A 27,803-nucleotide genomic window follows, 5' to 3' on the forward strand; every position below is an offset into this window, starting at 1 on the left:
CTCCCCAAAACAAACCCAGAACAAAAAGGAGAAAAGGCAGCTCCAGCATCTGAAAGGACATCAGCCCCTTCCAGGACACACACTCATCCAGACGCTTACTCAGCCCTCCAGGTTGGGGAAGTGGCCTTTTAGATGAACAGCCCTGAAAGAAACCCTTCCCAGGAACTTATACAAGTCGGTTTAGGCCTTTATTCACAAAAATGGCAAAGGATCACTTAGTATTCTCTCCCATGAGAATTAGGGCGCAAAACAGCCTAAGCCCTGAGATAACTCATAAAGAATTAACAAAATAGGGGCTGGCCCGGTGGCGCAGCCATTACGTTTGCACGTTCCGCTTCTCGGCGGCCTGGGGTTCGCCGGTTCAGATCCCGGGTGCGGACATGGCACCGCTTGGCAAGCCATGCTGTGGCAGGCGTCCCACATATGAAGTGGAGGAAGATGGGCACTGATGTTAGCTCAGGGCCAGTCTTCCTCAAAAAAAAAAAAACTCAAAGCAGTCTAATTTGTTTTCTTATAAGAAGCCACTGCATCCGTAAAGAATAGGCTGCTATGGAAACAGGAGTAATCAGAGAACAAGAGATTGCTTTGGAGATTAAAAATAAGAAAAAAGACGGCCAAAATAAAAAATTTCCATAGAGGGCTAAGTACTAGAAAGGTTATGACTGAAAACCAAATTGTTTGTGTGGTGGATTGTAGAACCGGTTACAGCACAAGTCTAATCCACTAACATCACTGCACACGTAAAGTGGGTGAATATCATGGTGGGGAGATTACACCTCAACAAAGCTGCTATAAAAAACAGCCCAGGGGCTGGTGCAGTGGTTAAGTTCACATGCTCCACTTTGGCCGGCCCTGAGTTTGCAGGTTTGGATCACGGGCGCAGACCTACACACTATTCAAGCCATGCTGTGGGAGTGTCCCACATACAAAATAGAGGAAGATTGGCACAGATGTTAGCTCAGCGACAATCTTCCTCAAGCAAAAAAGGAAAATTGGCAACAGATGTCAGCTCAGGGCCAATCTTCCTCACAGGCACACAAAAAAGAACGAAAAAAGAAAGCCCAGCTCCCACAGGCTGTAGGAGGGATCATTCTGTTTTTTGTTTTTTTTTTTTTGAGGAAGATTAGCCCTGAGCTAACTACTGCCAATCCTCCTCTTTTTGCTGAGGAAGACTGGCTGAGCTAACATCTATGCCCATCTTCCTCTATTTTATATGTGGGACACCTACCACAGCATGACTTTTGCCAAGTGGTGCCATGTCCACACCCGGGATTCGAACTGGCGAACCCCAGGCCTCCGAGAAGCGGAATGTGCAAACTTAAACCACTGCGCCACCAGGCCAGCCCCTAGATCATTCTGAGGCATGTTTTCTGCACTGTTCTCCAGAGATGCCCCAGGGGAATGCGCTGCAGTTCCCAGGTGGCAGTTGGCTTACCACGTACTCCTGATTGGCTGCCTTCCTTCCTAACATCTCTTCCCCACGGAACCATGTAGCCAAAAAATTACTTGCACTAGAATCCTCCTCTTAAATGTCTGTTTCTGGAAGAACCCAAACCAAGGGCAGGATATTTTTTCATTCTGTACTCTTCTGATAGTTATCTTTAAAGAGGTGGTTGAAGTTGGTGCCAGGATCAGGGTTACTGATGACATTTCAATAGAATGGTTAGGGAAGTCAACGTGGGGAAGGGTTTGGGTGATAAGCAGGAAGAGAATGTTAGTTGAAGACAGGCTAGGAAAGGGCACGTCCCAGGATGGTAGGTTTCCAGGGCAATGAACGAGCCCTTGCTAACACTTAGGATCAAGTTCTCCATGTGGCTTATTGCTTGAGTAGGATGAAAGAGCATTCCCCGGATGTGCGGCAGCTGCCGGGAAGCTGCGAGCATCTTTGTTCAACCACCAGGCCCCTGACTTAGAAATAAGCCATTGGATTACAATCAAACAAAAATGCTAGTTTCGCTGCTTCAATACAATCAATACACCCCCTTTCACAAGAAACAACAGACAGGAAGAGAACTAGCGTCAAAGCTCAAACGCCACCAGGGTTGCTTGCGTGAAAATCCCTAAACACAGAAAGTTAGAGAAGCAGGACATATACCTAAATAGGACTCTATCTTTCAACTTCAGGGTTTTAAAATTCTATGTACACACATACACACTGATGCTGCATTTCAATTATTCCAAGATATAAGAGTTCACGTTTTAATTTCTCTACAATTGAGGCACACCACGCAATTGGTATAAGTCACACTGAATTGACAGTGTCTTTTTGGTGGTATACAGAAAGTATTGCGTCTGAAAATTAATAAATATGGCAATTCATATGCAATGTGACAAGATTTTTTTGGCTCCTTAATGACAAAAGTGCCTCATCCTTGGCCCCTACAAGATATGACAGAGCAAAAAAACTTTTCTTTCAAGTGTATTTGAGACCTGAATGAATCAGGATACTTATTTTTCAGATTTGTTAACTCTAATAAGGTAAAGTTCAGCCTAAAAATTATTTGGTAAATGTCCCTGGCATTTAAAAAATAAAACCAATATAGAATGAATATTAAGGAAAAACTGAATTTACCCCTTAATCTCAACAGCCCAGCACATGAAGAATTTGTTTTCCTGTTCTAAAAAATTTTTACCTCATATGAAGGCACATCACAGAGAAGTTAACTTTTGACCCAAGTAAAGGCTTCATTCACTTCAGCTTTCCTGGAAGTGAAAATGTCATCCTTTGTCTTAATAAATGCATTCTCTCTTTCTGCACTGAGAGGACCAAGATGACCCAGAACATCAAATATTCCAGACCATTATCAATCAAGGGTAGAAAAGCAGATGGTCACACTTCGGGTGCCTTTACTTGTGGATGGATTTAACTTCTAAGTGTGACTCCAAGTATCCCCTCAATTTTGCGTCCTTCTTTTCCATTCTCCCTCAATCAACTCAAGAAAGGAAACCGGGGTCAGGGGTGGAAACGAGCCACTGTGGTCTCCTTCATCCTATTCCTCTTAAGGCCCGACCGGGTTGATGAACAGTCCAAACCCTGCCAATGCTCATTCAGCCTTTTTGACTTTCAAACTCAAAATCGACATGACTGGGGAGTAGCCACAAAAAAGGTCCAAATGCCAGTTTCCGATGAAGCCTCAATTGTTGAGCAGTTCACAAAGAATGAATTAGGCTGTGATGCTTATGCCCATGAGATGGAAGCTCAGGGGAGAATCCATCCTGTGGGCACCAAGAGAGGGCTTCATGGGTTTAAGAATCAGTCAGTGCCATAACTGAGCCCAAGCATGTGTAAAGCTCTAAAACCTAGCATCTCTTTGCTGAAAAGCCCACGAGGTTGATGACCAGTGTTGTGGGCTCAGGTAACCACTACATGAGAGCTTCTGCCAAACACAGGGCTGGAGATCGTGCCACACACCAAATGTAAGCACCAAGGACTTATGTTCAAACAACAGCACACGTCAACTGGAGGCCCATGAAAGGCCCCGAGTGGCCCTCCAAATGTGTTTCAAAACCTGCTACATCTCTTCTTTGTCTGCAGACTTGAAATCTCAGTGAATGAGAATCCCTAGAAGAAAAAATTAAAGAAATTCCCCTCAGAGGAGAAACCTATTACTTGAGAATGCATGGTCAAGTTATATGGACAGACAGAAATTGTGAACCAATTACCTGTGAACGTTCTTAGAGCTTCGTTATTCTTCTCTCTAAACCTCACATGGCAATGTGGCCCTCAGAGAGATCTGCTAGCAACCACTGGAGTAGGTCAGAGGCAGGCACATGAAACCTTTAGAAGGATCAAGCTCACAACAGTCTTCAAATGCACATCAAGGACCTGTCACTTGTATCCTCATCATATACAGCCTCAACATTCCAAGTAGGAGAGGGCAGTCTGCTTAATGTTCTCACAACACTAATCCTTCTGTGTTTCTGAGCTTCATCAACTGTCTACGTGTTTGTCATTGAACATTAGCGATTTCTTCTCAACATGAGCCTAAGAAAGAAACTTGAGCAGTCAAGGCTGCCTCTGTATTTCATCACTGAATACAAACCCCAATAGTCATGGCTAAAGGTAATACAGTCTTTAAGATGCTGCTCCATCTTTCTTTTTTTGGTGAGGAAGACTCACCCTAAGCTAACATCTATTGCCAATCTTCCTCTTTTTTTCGTTTGAGGAAGATTAGCCCTGAGCTCCCGTGCCCATCCTCTTCTATTTCGTATGAGGGTTGCCTCCACTGGACCCCCTATGCGGTGTGTGCAGAACTTTAACTGAACTCGGCCACAGGCCCGGCCCCTCCACTTCCTAGTTAAATTCTTGATACTCACTGAAAATGGAAATATAAATAAATATTTATACTTCTCTTTAAAGACTCTAAGTGGGAAAGCACTTTCAAGAATTTTAAATGCAAACATAGATGACTCATTGAGACAGAGAAAAAGTTATAGTTCAATATTACTCTAATAGTTTCTGGGGGGAAAAAATGGCCTTTTCCAGGAAAATGTAATCAAATACAGGAAACAAGAAGAGATCACAGATTATTACACACGACAATTAAAAATACAGCGACTTTATTTCCATCTCTTTACAGTCCCCAGCATCACATCTGGTAAGAATTCTCATCTCGACAAACACAAAAATATTTCAAGAAAGCATGTTATAAGATAGTATATATAAGCAACAGTTTGGCAGAATTTTATCACTCTAGTAGTTCACAGCCCCCCCAAAATGAATTTTTAAAATTCCAAAATAACAGTTAGCTTTATTTAACACATTATACCTTAACACTTAAAATATCATGCTCTAGTTAAATATATCATCAACAACGCTGTATACAAATAAAATATTACACAAAATATATTTAAGAAAATGTTTTGGTCTTTGATCTGAACAATAAATAAACGCACAGGCACTTCTACACCAAGACAGGGAAGCAGTCACTAGTCAGAAGAGTCATTTTGTATAAGCAACATGTGAAAATACGGCAGGAATAGAATCATGGAATTTTAAACTGATAAATCACATGAAAAGGTCTGTAACTTCACTTGAAGTTCAAAAGTTACCTACACTTTCCTGGTCCACGTTGAAAAATCATAAAACACAATAAGGTTGCCAGGGTCAGTTCAATCTTCAGTTGGCCATTATGTAATCGTACACATTATTTTCAAATACTAAAAGCAGAGAACTATTATGATACCACCCAAATCAAATACAAGAACAGTTAAATTTTCTCTTTATTATAACCATAAGGCCATTACAAGATTAAACTGGTAATGATCACACAGTGATTCTCATTTTGCAAAATTAACAGATTAGACTAACACAAGAAAAAAATAAAATTCCATTTCACAAAAACCAGTGAATCATGTATAACAAAGTCTTTGTAGCCAATAGGTTCATAAACACCTAAATTGCAGATAATTCACCCATTATAATGGAAAGTAGGAATATTTTCAAATGAGGGTAAAACAAAAATAACTTAAAATGGTCAAACTTCAGAGACATCATTCCAGATGAGAAGGGAAGCAAATTAGAAAATAATTACCACTGAGCCAGCAGAAAGGATCAGATGCAATCACCCCAGCATATCCTCCACAAAATATCAGGATCTTTTGCTTTCCTTCTTTAGAAAGTACCACATTGCAGGGTTTAAAGGCCCTCAAATGGATACTACTTACAAAGGCAATTTTGATGATTTAACATAGACATTACCCCTAATGGGAGAGAATATAACGTGGGAACTATTCAAGATATAGTCTTTCTATGCAAAATTTTGTTTCCATACATTTTAGCAATTTAAATGAGCATTTTGCAACCGAGACCAAATATCAATCATCTCTTGAGGTTTCCTGCTGTGTACTAACATCAAATCTAGATAGGAACAAATGTTATTCTTGTTTTTCTCTTCTATATCAAATGTCCTAAAGCCTTTGTGTTTCTCCGGAAGGAGGCCAAGCTTCTGAAGGCACATTCCAGTATAAACGTCATCAATGGGGTAGAGAAGGACCTGGTCAGTTATACTGTGCAGCCTCAGGGCCAGATGGCCAGAGTAGAGGAACCCGCCTCCGCCCGCATACGGCGGGTAGACACCAGTGTAAACAACTTCTGGGATGTAGTACTTCAGTTTCTTATCCCGATGAGGACCAGCATTGTGGATCACATCTCCTATAAACAAATCTTTGGCTTTGTTCTTGGATAAGCTATTCAAGTAATTCAGGATGTGATGGGTGTTCACAAACACATCGTCATCGCCCTTAAAGACAAACTCTGCGTTTGGGCAAGAAGTGCTCACCCACCTGAGAAAGAGCACTTCTTTCAGAGACAAGTTGAAGAAAGTGTCTCTGTAGTTCCACATAAGAATGTCTTGGTGCTTCTCACTCTCAAATTTCAGCATATCTGAAAGGTCAGGATGGTTGTCCTCTGGGGGCGTCTGGCCCAGTAAGAAGACTCGCACCACTGTTCGGTTCCCCACGTTGGTTTCTCTGCCCCAGGATTCCCGAATTGCTTGCCTTCTAGCAAAATGTGAAGTGAGCGACTTAATCGCCAGCAATAAGAAGGGTTTCTTTGCACACTTATTTGGCTGATCTATAAGCAGTGAGTAATTTCGACATCTCAAATACAGAAGAAAGTCTTTAAACCTGTCAGGCAAATTGTCAAAGCCTGAAACTACTGATGCGACCCTCAGGTCAGGTTCACAATAATTCAGATGGCTTATATTAGAAAACCCGTATACTTCCCCTGTCTGGTTGGTCAACATGTTCAAAATGGGATTGTATCGCCTGTTCAGCTTTTCCTGTTCTCTGTTCCAATATGCCACAGGAGGTTCAGATATCTTCCAGAACTTTCCTTTGGGTATTATTACTTCCCCCTTTCCATTTTTTTCTTGGTTACTGCTTTTGGAGACTTCGACAATCAAATAAATGAAGACATTTAGCATCATGAGGATACCCAACAACTTTATTCTTCGACGTCCAACACTCATTTCTCATATCTGGAATAAAAGGGAGGAGCGTTGTATTAATTAGATAATTATTAATTTGCATTTGTTCACACATGTTTTCTCTCTCCTGGAGTAGTGGTTTAGATCAGATTCTAGATTTGCACTGTTTAGGTTCAAATCATGGCCCTGCCATTCTAGCTCAGTGCCCTTGGGCAAGCTGTAAAACCGCAGTCTCGCCTTCTCCATCTATGAAACGGGGATAGTAACTCACTTCATAGGATGGCTGTGAGGGCTACATGATTTAATTTATAAAGCTTTTAAAACAGTGGCTGGCCCACAGCAAGCAGTATGCAACAGACTGATAACACTGTTTTAGACACCCAAGGGCAGAGATATGCATTGACTAAATAACCTCACAGGTGTTCAATTTCCCTGCTTACAAGGACTTAACCACACTGAGTTCAGAGAGATAAAATGAAAAGACTCATACTAGCTTTATCCTAATAGCCAAAAACTGAGAACAACCTAAATATCACTAACAGAAGAACGCATTACCATATCGTGGTATATTCATATAATGGAACAACTCTCAGCTTAAAAAGAACTGCTGCTACTATCATCAATAATACATTGTGAGCGCAAGACCTCAAATTCCATTTAGGTTAGGTGTTCCCCCCACCCCCCACCCCCCCCAAGGAAGATCACAGCCCTGGGCTAACATCTGTTGCCAATCCTCCTCTTTTTGCTGAGGAAGACTAGCCCTGAGCTAACATCCGTGCCCATCTTCCTCTACTTTATATGTGGGACACCTGCCACAGCATGGCTTGATGAGTGGTGCCATGTCCGCAACCGGCATCCGAACCCGCGGACTCTGGGCCTCCGAAGTGAAACGTGCGAACTTAACCGTGCGCCACCAGGCCGGCCCCTAGTTTAGGTTTTGACTGGAGAGAGGCAGGAAGAAACTTTCTAGGATAAAGAAATGTACTACCTATGTCTTGATCTGGATGAGGGTTTCATGGGTGTATACATTTGTCAAAAGTCAAATTGTATACAAAAGATCTCTGCTGTTTATAGCAAAAAGGAAGAGAGAAATGAAAATGACATTTTAGTGAAATATCAAAGGCCAACAATAGATTTCAGGCTGTGGGCAACAGAAAAACAAAGAAAGAGTAATGAAATGGTTTGCTGGGGATTTAACTCCAGAATGCTGACACTACTGAGACGGATGACCTGCAGAAGAACAACCATTTAGATAAGCTTGACATTAAAAGATAATCCAAAAAAGTGGAATGGCAATACACTATAAACAATCTCCTATTTTTTTTTAACGATTTTATTTTTCCTTTTTCTCCCAAAGCCCCCCGGTACATAGTTGTGCACTTTTAGTTGTGGCATGTGGGACACCACCCCAGGATGGCCCGATGAGGGGTGCGATGGCCACGCCCAGGATCCGAACTGGCGAAACCCTGGGCTGCCGAAGCAGAGCGAGCGAACCCAACCACTTGGCCAAGGGCTGGCCCAAACAATTTTCTTCTTAGGTTAATTATAACCTGAGAATTTATCCTTAGAAAAGAATCCCAAAGAAGTATTGTGTCCCAGGTGCTGTGCTCTCTCTCACTTGATGCAGTGAGCCTATGACGTATGTACTGCTGTATTTATTCCCATTTCTACCTGAGGAAACAGATTTAAAGAAGTAACTGTATTAAGGGCAGAACTGGAATCCCAGCCAAGGCAATGGGGTTCCAAGGCCACCATGTCAAATGGTAGCTGCTCTTCTCTGACCTTTAGAAGAAAGTCGTGTGACTATTTTAATCAAGGGTAGTATTTACTTTTTTTAAATATAAGAGGATTTTTAATTTTACTGAGTTCTAACAAACTGTCCCAAGGTAGAAGAAGTATTTGTCATACTGAGAATGCTGTGAAGTTATTATATGTTGGACAGCCCCGTTTGACCATTGGGAATTCACAAGCTATTTTATGTCTCTTAAAATCTGTCAAGTAGATCCTAACCTAGTTGCTTGTATTTACCAATGCTAAATAGCTTTGGCTACGGACATATAGGTAAAAGGTGCTTTCAAAAAAACCAGCTCCTACCCCGCGCTCCTGCTCCCCAAAGCTTTTGCACATCTAGAGAACATGGCGGATGACAAAGTTCTGTGGGCACCTCAGCTCACCCAAGTAAGCAGCCTCCCATTGCCAACTCATTTCTGCCCTCACTTCTCAATCAATACCCACCTCCACCTCCCAAGAATCCCACCACCGAGCTACCAACAAAGGGCCTTAAACTTCCTCCAAAGAAGGTAGTAAAAAAACACAAGACATTTCTTACACCTTTATTACCGTTTTAAAGGGCCCCAAGTCACACACAACCTGAATAATTCAAAACGTCCACACCTAAGTCTATGATCCACACCCTCCTTAGGCCAGCTCCTCTCAAACAAACTTTTGGGCAAACCTTACAAGCAAACTCCAGGTCTGAGTCCAGCACATCTTTGGCAACCTAAACCTCTTTGCTATGGCCTTACTCGCAAGGACCTGAGAGCTCAAATGGACAATTAGAATGCATTTGCACGGGTATCTGATATAGTTAATCATCTTTTTAGAAAAAAAATCATAGTTTTAACCTTTTTTTTTTTTTGGCTTCCAGATTTGAGACAAAACACTGTTCAAACACAAGCAATTCTCTCTAAACTGGGATAATTTGCCTAAAGCTAAAATAGCACTTGAGCCAGCATCTCTGATCGCTAAGTCTTGGGCCCTTCATGTGAACAGGCTGAAAGAAGGGCAACAAGGAAAAGTGTGAGGGTAAATGGAGAAAGATTACGACGAGGAAAAAGATTCGGAAGGGTGGTCAGGAAAAAGCAGCACACGCTCGGAACAGCTAATGACTTGGCAGAAATTTTCAACTCAGGAAAGGAATACAGGTATCAGTAGACTATTCTTGGCCAGGGATATCTGGAGGCCAGCGAGAAGCATCTGAAGTGACGGTCTGACGCTTCTATCACGAAAGCACCAATCTTCCTTTTGGGGATACTGTGAGGAATACATTAGGCTTGCCGACCCCGGCCAAGATTTTCAACTTCATCCACTGCAATTCAGGCTTTTATTTTCATGATCAAGACCTCCCATCAAGCTTGGCCAATACAGGGATTAGTGGCTCTCAAAGGAACACCATCCTCACCCTGTGTTTGCTCCAGGATTCCACTCTGCAGAGCGTTTTCCTGCCTGTTTCTCATTTGCACTCCCTGAGGGAAGCTGAGAGGACAGCACCTTTACCAGTGAGAAGTGGACGCTCAGAGAAGGTTAACTGAGCTGCTTAAATGCGACATAAGAGTTAAGTGACAAGGCTGAGATGACAGCCTTCTGGCTCCCAATCTAGGGCTCTTTGGATCCCCTTTTCTACAAGGCATGGCCACATTCTTGTAACCTGGTCCAGTCTGAAGGGCTGGCTCAAGACTGACAAGACCTAAGGCATGGGGTCATGATGGCACATCTGATCGTCCCCAAGACTCTCCAAAGAAAGGAAAACGGGAGCACCTAGAAGCTCCCAGACCCCCTTGTAAGAAGGGGCCAGCCTTCCTTGTCCAAATTCCCAAACACATAGCTTGGGCTAACTCTTACCATTAAAGGGCATTTCTTCCAAACCAACCTGAGAAGGACCGGTGGGGAAACCAAGCTTCTCAATTATACATTGCCATCGAATTTAAAAGTCATCTTTCATTTGTGACCTTGCACAGTCCCTTGCATGAGAACTCTGCTTTTGGCCGACTCTTACAACAAACGGGAAGTTCATGGAAAGGAGGATAAAACAGTGACTACCATAAAAATATCTGTGGGAAGAAGTCCTCTGACTATCTGACTAAATATTCCCATTACAGACATAAAACCAATTTCACGTCCTTTCTTGAGCAGGAAGTTATATTGCTTAAAAAGAATTTGAGTAAGAAAACTTATCCCAAAGCTGGGGCAGAAGCTATACAGCCCTCGCTGGGAAACCCAGAATTCTCACTGTGAGTAAGAGAAATGGGGAGAACTCTCCTATGCAGACAGAAGCACCTTGCTTTCTACCTTGCACTCGGGAACAGTCTCCCCAACGGACTGAACGGTTTTCGAAAAACAACTTCCTTCTTTATTTTGCAATATTTAGAGACATGAAAGGCAGAGGCATGAAAAATATATTTGTTAGCTGAAAATGGATTACGAAATAGTACAGATGCTATGCTTAAACTATGTGAAAATCCAGATGAAACACCACCCTGAAACAAAACTGGTTTAATCAGGGTGCTAGGATTACAGGCTATTTTAATATTTTTTAATGCTGCCACACCATCTCTCCCCTCGGACAGCCTCGAACGCACACATCTGCCCGGGATGGGGACGGGGAGCACACGCACAAAATCCCTGACGCTGGGTTCCCATTTCTGCAGCCCACATCCTAGCCTGTGTCATGGCCTCACTTCCACACTCCATCACTGTTCTGGAGCCCACAGTGTTCAGCCTAGGCTCCAACTCAACACCCATCCCCAGATGGCCTGCACACCTTTCCTTGGGCTGGCGCTGAAGCCATCTACCAGAAATGACTCCTAAAATTAATAGTAAAACATGAACATATCTGCTTTATTTTAATAATTACTTAGGTACCCCTTGGGCATCAGCAATCCTAGGAGGCAGATACTCAGAGAGGTGATTTAACTTGCCCAAGGTCACATAGCTGGTAAAAGGCAGAGAGAGCCAGGATTCAGACCCACGAGTTCACCTCCAGAGTCTGAGTTTTAAACCATGATGCAAGTGAATGCTGCCGCTCGGGTTATGACCAAAGGAACTAAATAAGGGACACCAGTCTTATTTTCAATGCTTAATTAATCTTCTTAAAAAAAACCATTAAGTACTTCAAAGCTTCATGTTTATATATTTTAACCCATAAACTACCGTGAAGCAAAGTCAGATACGGGAGGCAGGGTGCTATCAGCAGTACCATTTACTGAATGATTACTCTAGAGGCCAAAGTCTGGGCAAAACACCTCACACAGCTCATTTCATCCCCCAGTGTGCAGTCCAGACAACCCCAGTGTCTCATTCAGGGACCCCAGATTGGCAACCACCGACGTGGATGACCCCGAAAGGTCCCCTCCAGCTCTGAAAGGCCTATATACACGGAAGCAAGGCGCTGGCAAGAAGACATTTTAATATTGCCATTGACGGCCATGAGGACCCATTCTCACAAAACTGAGTCAGGGGTTGACACCTCCCACCCAAGGGGCTTGAGCAAGTTAGGTAGGTGGCCCCCAACAGCTAGCCAGGGAACACAGGCAGCAACCACACTGAGGCCTGACTCAAAAACCTGTTCCTGAGACTGTCCTACCCTCTCCCCTAGTACCCAGCTTAAGGATAAAAGAAAGGCAAGGCCTTCTTGTAATCATGAAATAAAATGACCAGCCACCGCCATCTGGCCAGGCTGAGGCAAGGAAGTTGGAAATCCAAGCTCCTGGTTCACTGCAGGAGTCTGAGCTAGCAGCCTCCGTGTCCAGGGGTCCTGCTTCCTGCACAAACCAGACATACAAATCCTCGGAGAAAAAGCCCAAGCCATCGCCACATCATGGGGGTGGGGGAAGCATGTTTACTCTCTGGAGAACTTGTACATCATTCTGCCTGGCCCCTGCTCTCCCCCACCCTCCACGAGCCTCAAGAGAACAGCTTTCCTAAATCCTTTCCTCCCAGGCTGCTCCCATCTGTTGCCTGGCCCTTGCCAGCCCTTTCTAGGTTCTGCTCAGATAAACAAAGACAGGGACCGTTTACAGCTAAGTGGTTCTGGGGGAGAGAACAGCTCCCAGCACTCAGGCAGAAGGCGGGTGCTAAGCGTGAGAGTGAAGCAGCCCAGCAGGACCAGAAGAGCTGGCCATACCTAGAGTTGTTCCTTAGCAGGAGCAACAAGCCTGGCCTGGGTTCTCGCCAGGGCTGGGGCAGGGGAGCCCCAGGGCAGCCCCACCACCTCACCTAGCGGCTGGCATGCCCTGAGAACATGTGTCTGACTCTGCTTTCTGGTCTGTAAGTCACGGAACAACTACCAGCAAAATTCAAGGAATGTGGCTCATGGTCATTAGCAGTACGCTTCATGTTCAAAATTAAAAGGGAAAAGTACAAATAATGAATCTATTCACCTACACATGCCCACAGGCGACATTATAAATCAAAGTGTTTGGCAGGACATGTTCTGGTCCCCATTGATTACAATTCCTCCAAAGCTCAGTGTGGCTGATTTTCTCAAATGGTATTTATCATTTAAGATAAAACGGATTACTAAGTTTATTCTTCAAATAAACACGTATGGAACTTTCAGAAAAGGGAGAAGGAAAGAAGAAAATTTAGCAAACAATGACAGGGAATTTACCCTCCCACCAGGCCATCTTGCCTCTGCCTGTAGGAAAACTGACAAGGGTTTTAGATCCTCAGTGTAAAGATTATGTAATTCTAAAACAAGGCTGGTAGGTGTTTCAGGTGGAGATGTCCCAGATCCATTTCACTTTGGAAAGTCAACCTGGCATCTGGAGTCAGACAGCCCAGAGTTAAATTCTGGTTATGCTACCTACTAGCTGTGTAACCTCAGGCAAGTTACTTGACCTCTCTGAGCCTCATTTTCCTCATTTGTAAAATGAGAACCATATAATCTACCACACTAGTTTGTTGTCTACCACACAATGGGCATTCAATAGTTCTCCTTCAGAAGTTCTGATACCTCCAACAAATACCAAATGAAAGTATATTTCTCCTCAAGTTTTGACATTCATTGTTTCTTTTATAAATTTACTCTTTTTAGAAACCCATTTATCCCCTGCCTTACACATCACCACCAAAAGGAGATCACAAGTCGATCCAGCTAACTCCCGTTACCAGCTTCTAAATGCCTTGTGGAGTCCCTCTTCCCAGATCCCCATTTGGAATGGATCAACTGCCCAGGCACCTGGGTGCACACCCCATTAACACTTTAACCTCTAACCACAGCACACGTTTCTGTTCCGCAAATCCCAGCTTCTCTCTGCCATCTGCAGAGTGCCTTCCTTCCGCTATGCCTTCCTGGAGAGCTTCTACTCCTTCCAAATTAGCCCAAGTGTCACCTCCTGGCTGAAGCACCCACCTCCCGAGAGTGAGAGCACCCACTCTTGATCAGGTTGGCCTAAACCTGGGCATCTTCCACAATCAAAGTCCTCTCACTGTGCATGTTACCCCAGCACGTGGCACCTGGGAGCCATTCACCATTTGCTGAATAAATAGATATTCTGGGTGTCTGGTCAAGTTTATTGGATACAGTGAGGTATTCAATAGGAATTGGATTAATTAAACATACACACCCTTTCTCCAAAGAGATGACACTGGAAAATCACTTCTTTGTGTGCTGGTAAATGCAATGTATTTGCATTATAAATCTATCTCACTTTTTTAAGTACTAAAGCATAACAGAAAAAATTTAAAGGATTTTCTAGAGTTTGGAGAGATAAGTTTCAGAAGTAGTGAGTCTGTATTAGACCTGGGAAGGGAGGGGCAAGATCTGAAGAGAAAAACTGACTCACTTCCCACAGACAGCCCCAGGTCCACCAACACAGCATCCACGTGGGTGCGCTTTGACTGCGCACGCCCTGTGGGGGTGTGGGACTCAGCAGTGCTGCCAGGTGACAGCTCCACCCTCCTGTTGTAGCAGACCCAAGCCACCCCTCCTCTATCCTATCCCCAAATAGGGGAGCCTCCACACCTCCTTCCTGGTAGGGGAGGACCTCCAGCAACGTTACTCCCACCGAGGCCATGACAGTAGAGGGACAAAGTAAACGTGCCTACAGGAAGGCAGGCCCCTAGACTTAAAACGTGGGCATCCACTTACCTAAGGTGGGAAATCATTTTACAAAAGAAATGCCTCAACACAATGTAGGTAGTTACTTCTTGGGGAGCTTAACATGTTCTGGAAGGCCTTGTCAAGAGCCTGTACATGGCTACGGCTTGGTAAATGTTTCTACTCCAAGCTCTAGGACCTATGTACAAACAAGTATAGTCTCGCAGGCTCTCAATGAGCCCTCAGAGAAATCCCTAGGAGATTTCTCTCTGATTCCTCCTCCTGTTTGCTTGGTTGAGTTACAAGGGTTGTATTTCAGTCTGGGTCCAACCAGGAGGCAGACACCATACAGTAATTTAAGCAGGGAAGTTTAATAGAGAGACTACGATAACTGAGGAACTATAAAGACGGAGTAACTCTATAGGTGCTCTGTGGCAGGTGAAAAGCACCCAAAAAGGACAAATGTGGAAAGGGGGTGCAGAGCTGTCAAAGAGGGTATGGATAGCAGCAACGTTCCAGGGTGCCCAAGCCAGACGTGGTCCAGTCACCAGGAAAGCAGGAACAACCCTCTCGGGTGCAGGCAAGCAAGGCTGGGGGGTGGACGGGCTTGTAGAGGGAGTGGGGCAACACTGCAGGCACAAAGGCTGGAAGACACAGTGTCCTCATCAGGAGGCCTACAGAAAACAAACCTGGAGTATGCAGGTGAGCCAAGACTGCTAGGTGGACGTGCAAACGGAATGAGGGTGCAGAGGGAGTCACACATACACACGCACACGGAGTCAGGGCGCTGCTGGCACTGGGAACTGGGGCCGGAGGCCTCTTTCTGCAGGAGCCTAGCATGTCAGTCAATGTATGGCATAGATGGGAGAAGCTCAGGGCCACTGCTCAGGACAAAGATTGGGCGACCAGTTCACTAGATGGCCAGGACCATGGGGCCCCCGGTGTGCACACACGGGGGCTGAGGAGAGGGTGCAGAGAAGCAGTGACCTGGGCTGGGTACAGGCTCCTTGTTCCACCACTGCTACCAGAGCGGGAGAAAGCACAGAGCAGATAAATGCTGGAGAAGCTGTGCCCTGCAGGCACCTAGGAGTACAGGAAAAAGCGCAGGCTCTCTAGGAGCCTAGAGACACACACACTCAATGCACAGACTCCAGGAATCAGGAGGGAAAATATCTTTCTCCTGCAAGGTCCTCTCCAGAGCCTTCAACTTACTGAAGTCAAAGGAAAAATATTTGAAGGGCCCTGATCCATTTCCACAGACCAAGCAACAAAGGATGCATTTGGAGCTGAGAAGCAATAGTCAAAACTAGCACAAGTTGTAGATGTCTATATCACCAACCCAAAGTCATCTCCAACCACAAACATTTTTATTTGAGTCTGGAGATAGGGGAAAAGGGTATAAAACACTGGTCCTGTACAGTGAATTGGCAGATAGGCAACAAAAAAATGACAGTCCATTAGTCAAGAGCAGAGGACAAGGCAGGACCTGAGTGGGCCTTGAAACAGGGTAGATTTCAGAAATGTGGGGAGGGGCCAGGCCCGTGGTCGAGTGGTTAAGTTCGCGCACTCTGCTTCAGTGGCCCAGGGTTTCGTCGGTTCGGATCCCGGGCGTGGACATGGCACCGCTCATCAGGCCGTGCTGAGGCGGCATCCCACATGCCACAACTAGAAGGACCCCCAACTAGAATATACACCTATGTACTGGGGGGCTTTGGGTAGAAGAAGGAGAAGAAAAAAAGATTGGCAACAGATGTTAGTTCAGGTGCCAATCTTAAAAAAAAAGAAAAAAAATTGTGGGGAGAAGCAGGGCAGGCCAGAGACGGGGTAGGGACATAGGGTTTCTGCAGGCAGAGACTGACAGCCAGTCTGCAGGCAGATGGGTTTTGAGTGGAAAGAGTAGGTAGGAGCTTGTGGGCCCAGGGCCGAGTGGAAAGGAGAGAAGAGAAGAGAGCCAAGACTGCTATGTGGACATGCAAAAGGAATGAAGGTGCATAAGGAGCCACACACACAGGGAGTCAGGGTGCTGCAGGAGAGAAGGGAGAGGAGAAGAAAAGAAAAAGTAAACGACACAGGAATACAAAGTAAGAGAAAAATGAAGAACTCCAAATTAGATGTCCATGTTGATTACAAATATAGTTGGCTTTCGTGTTCGCTGAGGTTCAATTTCTGTAAAGCATACTCAGTTCACAGGGGGAAGAGAGCGTGATCTATCAGAGAAGTTTGTCTTCTAACATGAGATCTCGAATGCACCTGGCAGAATGCACGTACCTGGCTGGTCTGGCTTACCAATCCCTAACCCACTGAGTTGTTTCTGATTTTCCCTATAATCAAAACAAAATTGATGAACAACCTCATACGTGCATCTTTTTTCAATGTCTTATGATTTCCTTTGGAAAAAAGTACAAAGGGAACACACATTTTTTGTTTTGTTTTTGAGAAGATTAGGCCTGAGCTAATATCCATGCCCAGCTTCCTCTATTTTATATGTGGGATGTCCCCCAAAGCATGGCTTGATAAGCAGTGCATAGGTCCATGCCCAGGATCCAAACTGGCGAACCCTGGCAAATGCTGAAGTGGAGTGCACAAACTTAACCGCTACGGCCACTGAGCCAGCCCCAAAGAGAACACACATTTTTAAAGTCATTTAGAATAAATCAAATTATTCCCCTCCTCTCCCCTAAAAAGAAAGGCCAGACTGATTGATCCTCTCACTGTATACCCAAGAGCACAGAGCTATCCACACTGACTGTGGACACTGTCCTTCTTTCTAATCTCTACAAAAATATGACATCTCCCTATTTTAATTTACACCATCTTTTCATATGCTTCCTCCCTGGTTTTCCTATTCCTCATGCCCTTTGCCCATTTTTCTATGTCAGGATGTTCTCAACTCTTCTAAGCTTTGCAACAAGCTCAAAAACGTGAAGCAACCAGTCTGCGGTCACAGAGCTAATCCGGTGGGGCCAGCAGTTGGACCCTGGACCCCAATCCCAAGTCTAAGCTCTTACACTTTCTGCCACACAACACTGCGGTTCAAAGAGGATTTCAAAAATCCCTAAATAAAGCTGCATTTGTGGATACCGAAGAGATAAAATTTCAAGGACAGCCAGGGGGTTGAGATTTTTTTAAAAAACCAGTATGAGAAAGGAATAACGTAGACAAAATGGCCAGCTGGGAACTGTTCACTGGTCTAAGGCGCCCAGAGGTCCTGGTCAGGTAAGGCAGGCACCTTCCCTACCGTGGGGGCGTCCCTGGAGACGCGTGCTGGGTATTTATCCATTCCTAGCAGGGATGAGAATGAGAGCTTGGCAGGGGGATGAACTGGCCAAATCACACACCCACCCAGACAAACGCTTTTGTCAGAGCTGTTTACAAAGAGAAATGCTGCCCCTTCACTCCCCCCTCCCCTCCAGCACCACAGCCGGAAGTGAAGGAGACCCTGCACAGTCCCCCGCTCTGCTGCAGGCTAGTGCAGAGCTGGCCTAGAACCCGGCTCTCCTGGCTCTAAGAGGAAGGGACATCCGCTGTGTCAGAAACGGTGATCGAAGAACAAGTGTTGGCCACCATCTCACCCTTTTACTTGTTTTCTCCAAAACATGCACGCGCATCTACACACAGATCACACCCCAATTTAATTACCAGGAAGAAGCTACAAGAATTTCTTTTCCAGGGCCTTACAGCTCATCTACTCCAACCACCTCATTTACAGAAGAGGAGGCTGAGGCAGGGGGAGGCAAAGGCTCCCTAGGGTCACCCGTAGGGAAGAGAACCAGGACACAGGGAGGAGTCCAGGACAGCGAGTCCAGCAGTGAGGATTATTACGTGACAAAGTCTACAGCTTCAATCTGGGGCAGCAATACAAAAAACAAAAAGGTCAACTGCCCCACTACCACCTCATGTGGTGCCTTCCCTAAGCCCTCCCACTAGGTGTGTTTTTATTACTTCCCCTTGCTGTTACAACACCTATCCACTTATTACACCTTGGTGTTAACAAGTCTGGACTCCCTCACAGGAAGGTGTGGGCCTCAAGGGTGGAGACTAGGCCATATCCACTTCTGTATCGCTAGTGTCTGCAACCCAATTTATTGACATCAAAGGGGAGGGGCAGTAAAGAAACAAGGGCTAAGGAGAATTTTTTATATTTTTGATCAAGAGTCTTCAACAATGCTCTACACAAAGCACTGGTGAATAATTTCACCCACCAGCCCTACATTTCCAGGCACCCCCTTCTCCCGGCCCCCGCCGGAATACCCTCCCTGACCTCTGGCTATCTATTCGCCAGTCCTGGCCACTCCTCTTCATAAGCCTTTTCCACTTTCTGTGCTTTCCCCTCAGTCATCAGCCATCAGGACAGCATTACCTGGTGTCATTTCAAGGGAGTACCTCACCTAGAAACATGTCAGGAAACAGCCTCATACGATTAAATAACTGTAAACAAACAGAGGCCCAAGGGATGGGGAAGGAGAGGAAGAAGGCAATTAAAAATTAATAAAATGCACAAGCATAAGTTACAGTACTGGACTAAACCCAGAATCCCGTTATATAAACTAAGTTATCAAACTGAGCCTGCGTAAATGCTTCTGGAAGTAAGAAGGCCATCAGCCATGGCTTGGCAATCTTGGCATACAGAGATGGGGAGGGGAGGAGGTAATTTGGCATCTGCTATGTGGGCTACTTGTGTCTACAGACAATTGTGTCTATATACAGAAAAGCTGGTGAAATCAATTAAGAAAGAATATTTTCATACAGGCATAGGAAAAGAGATTACTGTCATTTTACACAGTAAAATGCATGACAATTCAATTAAAGACTAATTAACGAAATTAAATTGACTCTTCTCAAAGTTTTAAGATTGATTCTCAAAATTACACCATTCCCCACCTCTTAATTCCATGGGTTGTGATAATTGACCACAAACAGAAGTAGGTGTTTTAGATTTTAAAATAGTCACTTTAGTGATAAGCACTTGGGCAGCCAAGTTCAATCTGCCATTTTCCCTGGCATAGATAATCATCTATGCCATGGCCAACAGGTGCGCTACACACAAACTCTCTCAAAACAACCAGTGCCCTTCCCGATTTTATTAAATTACATTTGGCAATTCTCATCCCCATGAAATGTAGAGTTTCAGAGCATCTCCATCAGTTTCCTGAAAAATAAAAGTTTACAGCTGTCTCCCTTCCAAAATAAAACTATAACTTCCCCAAATCAGGAAAACAATGTTTGAACATGCTGCAAAGTTAGGATTGCTTATATAATATTAAAAATAGCCTTCCTTCGTAACTTTAATATTTTAATTAGGGCAGGCCCGGTGGCGCAGCAGTTAAGTGCGCACGTTCCGCTCCGGTGGCCCGGGGTTCACCGGTTCGGATCCCGGGTGCAGACATGGCACCACTTGGCAAGCCATGCTGTGGTAGGCGTCCCACGTGTAAAGTAGAGGAAGATGGGCACGGATGTGAGCTCAGGGCCAGTCTTCCTCAGCAAAAGAGGAGGATTGGCAGTAGTTAGCTCAGGGCTAAACTCCCTGCAAAAAAAAAAAAAAAAGAAAGAAAGAAAAGAAAAATTTTAATTAATACCAATGACAACCATCGTGTTTAAATGATTTAATAAATTGGAAAGTCTCAATTTCTTGGTTGTTAGGATGAAGTTTTCCAGTGATGTGTTTTCTTAAAGAGCCCTTGCCCTTCACGTGAAGGGGACGCCAAGAAGCCTAAGGTTCCAGCCACGGTAGGACTCCAGGACTCCTGTCTTACCGTTTTGGAGTCTCTTGGAGGGGAAGCCTTAAGATAACTGCCTGACTCACTCTTCTAAAAATATGCATGAAAATCACAGAAAGTTGTACAGAGATTTAAATACGTCGTATTAAAATAAAAGGAATCAACAGGTCTGACACCTTGGGGGAAGGGAAAAAAGACAAGAAATGAAGCAATGGGGTGGAGGTACCAAGGACACTTCTTACAACAAGACAAATTTAAGAAGTGCCCGCCAGCTCCACCCATTCACTGAGGGCTTGTCCTTGCGCTGGGAAGCATGCCAAGGGCCCAGCTGGATACACAGACCTGCAAAGTGGTTACTGAGGTATCCTTATTTTACAGATAAGTGAACTGCTTCCAGAAACTTGTCTCAAGTTCCCAAGAGGGAGAGTGGAGGGGGCAGGAACTGAGAACCCAGATGGGCCGCTCCCAGCCTGCAAGTCCATCCCAGATGCTGCCAAGCTTGAAGACAGGCATGGAGCTGAGTGGCTGGCCAGGGTGGAGGGGAGGCAGGCATCTCCATCCTCATTAAGCACTCTCACAAAGACCTGATCCTAGATCCTGGTATGAGGGTATACCCTCAAAATCCCCACCTAGAGGCCCCTGGGCACCAGCACCCCTTAAGAGCAACTGCTACTGTCCCTACCCATACCTTTGCTCATTCTGGCTTCTTCCAGCCTGAAATGTCCATTTTCTTGCTTCTCAATCCTACCCTATCCTTGAAGGCCCAGCTTCAAATTGCACTGCCTCCTCCTTCATGAGGACATCCTCGATTCCCTCAGTGCACTGTATTTCATCCTCCCTCCCTGCACTTGGAATTCCCCCCAAACTGGAGCCTCTCAAAAGGAGTACCAAGAGCTAGTTACCTACAACCCATCCCCACCCCCAGTAAAGTCCGAATGGTTCACGTGAGCTGAGATCCCACTCTCCTCAACCCGGAGGGAGGCAGGACAGAGGCACCCCACCACCCTACAGGTACTGTAACCGTGAGGTTAAAGCACACTGACCACTGAGTGCCAGGCACTGTTCATCACACATGCTGAGTATCCAATTAAACTAGGCTCCCCCTGGGCCAGCCCCTTGGCTTAGTGCTTAAGTTCAGCACACTCTACTTCGGCAGCCCATGTTCGGTTCCCGGGTACAGACCTACACTACTTGTCGGTGGCCATTCTGTGGTAGTGACCCACATACAAAGCGGAGGAAGACTGGCACAGATGTAAGCTCAGTGTAAATCTACCTCAAGTAAAAAGAGGAAGATTGGCAATGGATGTTGGCTCAGGGCAAATCTTCATCTGCAAAAAAAATAATAATAAAATAAAAATAAAGATAAACCGGACTCCCCTCTTCTCCAGAGTCAGGGACCATCCTCCTCCCAAAAGACAACCTTTCTAGTGGCAACTGACCCTGGGGTGGCAACTTGAGAACAGGGTACCAAACAAGCAAGATGGCTCCCTCTCTCTCCCAGCTCCTACATCTCTTTCCTGCCTCTTCTCCCTTTCTCAAAGGTTAAATTTCAACATAGGCGCTTGAGAATTGTTGTTTTTAAGCTGTTTTTTTTAAATATCAAAATAAGTCCTATGGATTTAAAATACAGATCCTCAGAACAGTGTAATTTTGGTCTTTTATCCAAATATTCCAGTAAGGGCAGGGGGAGGGGGTGGTTGTTCAATCAAGACTTACATCTACATATTTAAAGAGATGAAACAGTAACATCACTTTCTCTGGCCAGCTGCCAAGAAAAATTGATGTTGCCAAAATAAGAGAGAACATGTTGTTTGCTCAATATATGGGCACACTACTGAGCAGCTTAGAAATTGGGCCCCGTTTACCAAGTAGTCTAAATCATCTAATTTTCAGTATGTCTGTGAATGTCACCTTCAAATGTCATAGGCTCTCACCTACTTGGAAACATGAGGGACAGTAGCAATCCCTGTGTCTCGTTCTGCCCACTCCTCCCTCCTCCTGGGGGTCCAATCCCTCCCACAGCTCCTGCTGTATCCACACGGATGACTCCCACACCCAGAGGTCCAGTGCGGACGTGTTCTCCCACTGTGGGTGGTGCCCACACAGCCCCCTAATCATGAGTGGGGCAGGGACGAAAAAGAGAGGCCATCATGCTGACCCTGGTGATGAATACCTGAGACTTCATTATACCACTCTATCTATATTTGTTTGAAATTTTCCATTATGAAGAGTTGTGTTTTTTTAAAAAGGATCCATCAGAATCTTGAGGAAAAAAAATTCAAGAGAGAAACATTCAGTTAAAAATAGGAGTATTCATGAGAGATATTTTAAGTTCATTTGAAGAAAATAATTCCTTATGTGGTGAAGGGAGAAGAAAAGGACTGCATCTCATTTACTCAAAGAATAAAAGCTACATAAGTTCCTTATAAACAAGCGTCAAATTCAGCCATAAAATAATAAATGTAAAATACATTTCATTAGTTCCAAATGTTAAATATTTAGAAAGAATGGTATCTGTAACAAATCCACTTTGACCCTTTCAATGCTAGATAAATATATTTGATTCTAAAAACATCACCAGACTTCCCACTGAACAATCGAGAGCCAGACTTGAAGGTTTTGTTTTTGTTTTTAAACACAATTGTTGTTACTCCCTGATCAAGACTCAAAAAAGAATCACTTCAGAGAATCATTTGGACGTTAAGCGCTTTTCACAGAAAAGAAAGAACGACAAAATTCTGAAGCATAAATTATAAGCCTTTGCAAGTTTGTCCATGGAAACAACCTTACCGGAGTGTTAACACTTTCACATTCACAACGGCACTGGATTCAAACAATCAACGTGTGAAGTTGGCTGTGCAGGGTTTTTTTTCCTATTTTTTTGAGGGGTTGGGGGAAGGAACAGAAGCTAAGGGGGTTGCCATGGTTACAAAGATATTTGATTTCAGCTCTGGGACCACAATCTACTTCCACTTCTCCACATGGACCAGTCTCCTCTCTTCAGTAAGTCACTCCGCAGCCCCGACAAGATTACAGTCCCCTGGGACAGCCCTTGCTGGTCCCCTGGGGTCCTGTATCAAGAGTGGTCTCCACTTTCTCCTCCACCTCAAAGCTCCCCTCCTCCTCTCGAGTAGCTCTAGGCACAGGCTCCTTTTTCCCTTCTCTGCCAACTTCTTGGAAAGGTTCCATTCCTTGTCATGCCCCCTTGTCATGTGTTGAGCTTCCCAATCCCCTTCATCCTCTAGAATTTTCAGTCCTCAGCCTCTCTGACTTCCTGGGGCCCTAACACTGCAGGCCACCACCTCTACCTCCACCCCAAGTTCAAGAACACCCCCAACCCTGATTCTTTTCCTGCTTCTCTCACATCTTGGCAGCCTTTGCTCCTGGCCCCATCCCCCAAAATGGGTGTTCTCTGCGGTTCTGGGCTCAAGCCTATTGCTGGGTCTTTCCTCCCCCCACACCCCTGTCCCCTGGACCCTCTTAGACACCACTACAGTCTCCAATGTCCTGAACGTTAAAAAACACCCCAGTGTACTTGTATCTGTAGCTCACCTCCTTCGAATCTCCCTGAATTGGTTTCCAAATCCCATCCCCCCCACCACGAGAGGCTTTTATCTTTCACTCCCTTTCAGATAAATCGCACTGGCACGGACGCACCCGCACTTTAATCCTGTACCATCCCTGGCTGGAGTGGGCCCTGTTTTCCCCCAGCAAGACAGATGAAGCGACCTAATTCAACACGTATCAAGCACCTACTTTAAACTGAGCAGCATTTAAAACAAACAACCAAGAATAAAGTTATGCGGTCTATTATCATACGGTGGATAAGCGCTTAGACAAAATATAAAGCACAGTACAGGGGGAAAGGATAAGGACGGTCAGAAAAAGCCTGTCTCCTCAGAGAGAAGGTGGGAAGGACAAGCAAGACAATTCCAGGAAGAGGAAACGGCCAGTGCAAAGGCCAGAGGCAGGACAGCTCGGAGGCCAGTGTGGCTGCAGCGAACTGGGGAGGGGAAGAGAGGCAGCGAACTGAGCCAGGACCTGGTAGGCGACATAAGAACTTTGGCATTACTTTGAGGGAGAGTAGAAGCCATTGGAGGATTCTGAGTAGAGAGGTGTATAAAATATTTTCAAGTTTTAAAGATTCCTCTGGCTTCTTTCTGAGGATGCCCAGACCACTGTGGGGCAAACAGGAAGCAGGAAGCCCTGTCAGAAGAGCATAAAACGATGGGCCCATGACCACACCTGCCTCGCATCCCTCCCCAGCTCAAGCTCATCTTCCTCAGTGCAAGCCTGACCACGACCTGTCACCACATCCTCTCCACGAGACCTTTCCACAGCTCCCCAAGACCTCCATAACTAGTTCAAGCGCCACTTCTTTGCATGGTCATCAAGGCTGCACCGTGTCCTATCACCCCTTCCCAAGCACCCTGCCTCCCAAATCCACGAGATCACCTATTTCCCCAACACACGGCCACAAGCCCCTGACTGCCACTGCCCTCCTTTCTCTGCCACTGAGAAGTTATTTATTCATCCATCAAGGCTAAGCCCAAATACCACTTCCTCAGGAAGGCTTTCTTAGCTGCCCCAATACTGCACTGTGCTTACCCCTCTACTAGAACGCTCCTTCACCAGTTCCGGGGTAGTTTCCACCAGACTGCTAACTCCTTGAGGGCAAGAACTGTGCCTGACCTGTCCAGGAATACACATGGGGCCAAGCACAGTGCTAGGTATACACTAAGTGTTCAACCAATGCATGCTGGCTAAGTGAACAAACTGGCCACCTCATTACACATACCTTGAGGTCTTAACGGGGGTGGGGGAAATCTTCCAATCACAGGTTTTCTCTCTCTGCTTCTGTAATCTGGAGTCCAGGGGTCCCTCTGATGGAGCCTCTGGTGATTCCTGACAATGGTACAGCCACAAGGAGGAACCAGAGTGGGGATGGATTTGAACCCAAACCTTCGAAGCCTCCCGCCCTCTCAGCCAGTTATCTCTAGGCAGGCCCAAACACTGTTTAAAATGCCTAACGTGTTGGCAACACGTGTTTCCTAAGCTCATTCTAGAAGTGTACAGACTCAGAGAAAAGCACCTAGAAGGATCCAAACCAAGTTAACAGTAGTTACAGTGTTAAGAGATGGCGGAATTAACTTTAGTTTCCTTTATCTTGATTTTTTCCCCCTAAATAAACATCATAAGAAAAAGGTCTTTTAGAAAGAATGCCAAAGTACCACCCGAGTTACATTTAAAAAATGGCTCCAAAAATAAAAAGTATCAAAATAATCCACCAAAACACTGGGGACAGGGGACCACTGAATATATAATACCACTTATAGAGGAAGGTTATAAAAGTTGAAAACGTTTTAAATGGCTTGTCTGAAGCATTCAGTTAACAACTGGCCCTGTGCTTCCACTCCTGAAATAATTACTTCACAAAACCGAAAGCAGGTAAATGCTGTTCTGGGCACTCACTGATGCCTCTGATCTAAACTCAACTCCTCTGTGGGCTTCAGAAGCGAGTGTAAGCAGCTGTCGTCACCACACCATAGCCCACATCACACAGCTGACAAATCAGCTCTAAAGGGGACATTTCAGTAACTGTCATTTCATGACTTACAGAGGATATGTCAATTTAAAATAACAGGAGATCAACTATTAACAAATACTACATCTTATTTAAGCTAAATGTTACATCAACAAAGTATTGAATCAACAAAGATCTGGCTTCCAACTTTCAATAAAAGACCTACATAACTTTTATAATGAAATAACATATTAAGACACAAGATACAGTTGCTTTAGTTGTCTACCTTTTTAAAGAAATAAAGGGGGACAAGGAAACTGAAACTACATGTCAGGCACAGTGCTAGGATTCGAGGTGTCTCATCACATTAATTTTCTCAGCAAATCTGAGACAGGGCTTTATCTCCCCCATTTCACAAATGAGGAAACTGAGGCTCAGAGAGGTTAAGTGACTTAGTCACGTGGCAACCACATTTACACAGTAAGCAGCAAAAATGGAAATTAAATCCAGGTCTGTTTCACAAAAGGCTACACACTGCATGATTCTGTAACTCCACTTCTGTGAAGTTCAAGAACAGGCAAAACCAATCCATGATGATGAGTCACATCTAAGATGATAAGGCCAGAGTAATGGTTCCCTCTAGGGGGTGGATACACATTCACGACCTGCACTTCATACATTTTACCGGATGCTACACCTCAAGTTAAAAAAAAATCCACATCTGATAGGCTCCAAGTTCATGCTCTTAACTGCTAAGCTGCCATAGGGCCACCCTGACAGAACCTGGCCACAGTCTAGAATTTATTTCCTTGGATAATCAGTTTTTAAAAATATTCTGGTAGACAATATACATCCTAATCACATCAAAGCGAAGACATCGGAACAATAAACCTGTGTTTAAAGCCACAAAATGAAAAGTAGAAACTATCAATTTCCTGGCAACAGGGAATTTCCCCTCTCTTGCCACATCAGAATAATAAAGACAAAAGTTAAAATTCTGCTCTAAGGGAATATTTATAGATGTACAGAAAATAATTTGTCACAAAGTTCTTAGAGTCATCCATGGAAATACCCAAAGCTAAAATTACACAAAATAGGGCCAGCCCCAGGGGCCTGGTGGTTAAGTTCGGCACGTTCCACTTTAGCACGTTTCACTTTGGCAGCCCAGGCTCAGTTCCCAGGTGTGGACCCACACCACTCATCTGTCAGTGGCCATGCTGCAGTGGCAGCTCACATTAAAAAAAGAAGATTGGCAGTGGATGTTAGCTCAGGATGAATCTTCCTCAGCAAAAAAATAAAATAAAATAAATTAAAAAATTACATAAAATATTTCAAGACATATGCTGTAACTTTATCAACAATGCTAACTCTCAAAAGAAGTTTGAATTTTGTTACAATAACTAAGGAAAGGCACGAAGACAAAGCTGATGGGCACAGAGCATAAAACTCACAGTAGGGGCAAGGCACAGTGAGTGCAAAAATCTCAACTCAGAGTTATAACAAACAGAAAACTTGCACGAGTCACTTTTTCTAGCAGTAAAGTGATGTGCCACCTATGCTCTAACAACAAATTCTCCATTCAAGTACCAAGTTCTTCCCACCAAAGCTTTGTTCAGACTAGCAAAGTCTCATCACCAGCGGGCAATGATGAAATCATTACATCAATTCTCTTGAAGCCTTACCCCACATATACACACTCCTCTTATTCAAACGGTAATTGTCTCTCTAGAGAGAGGAATTTACTCATCCCACAATTTGGAGACTATTTGGCAAGAATCTAGTAACAGTAATTCCACCTGGGGCGGTGGGGGGGG

General features: G+C 44.7%; 1 protein-coding gene across 4 annotated transcripts in view; it reads right to left on the minus strand.

Moving 5' to 3' along the window:
* Positions 1-4,511: 4,511 nt before the first annotated feature.
* B3GNT2 (UDP-GlcNAc:betaGal beta-1,3-N-acetylglucosaminyltransferase 2) overlaps positions 4,512-27,803 on the minus strand; it is a 33,004-nt gene continuing 9,712 nt past the window's right edge. For 2 of the 4 annotated variants that reach the window (XM_046660179.1, XM_046660178.1), the window contains one exon: positions 4,512-6,980. In XM_046660179.1, coding sequence (XP_046516135.1) covers positions 5,778-6,971 — 1,194 coding nt within the window. In that variant the 5' untranslated portion in view covers positions 6,972-6,980 and the 3' untranslated portion in view covers positions 4,512-5,777. Of the gene's footprint in view, positions 6,981-25,263; positions 25,371-27,803 lie in introns of all 4 variants that reach the window. The other 2 variants (XM_046660177.1, XM_046660176.1) reach the window with 2 other exon arrangements.

This window comes from Equus quagga, chromosome 5, assembly GCF_021613505.1.
Source record: "Equus quagga isolate Etosha38 chromosome 5, UCLA_HA_Equagga_1.0, whole genome shotgun sequence".
NCBI classification, from domain to species: Eukaryota; Metazoa; Chordata; class Mammalia; order Perissodactyla; family Equidae; genus Equus; species Equus quagga.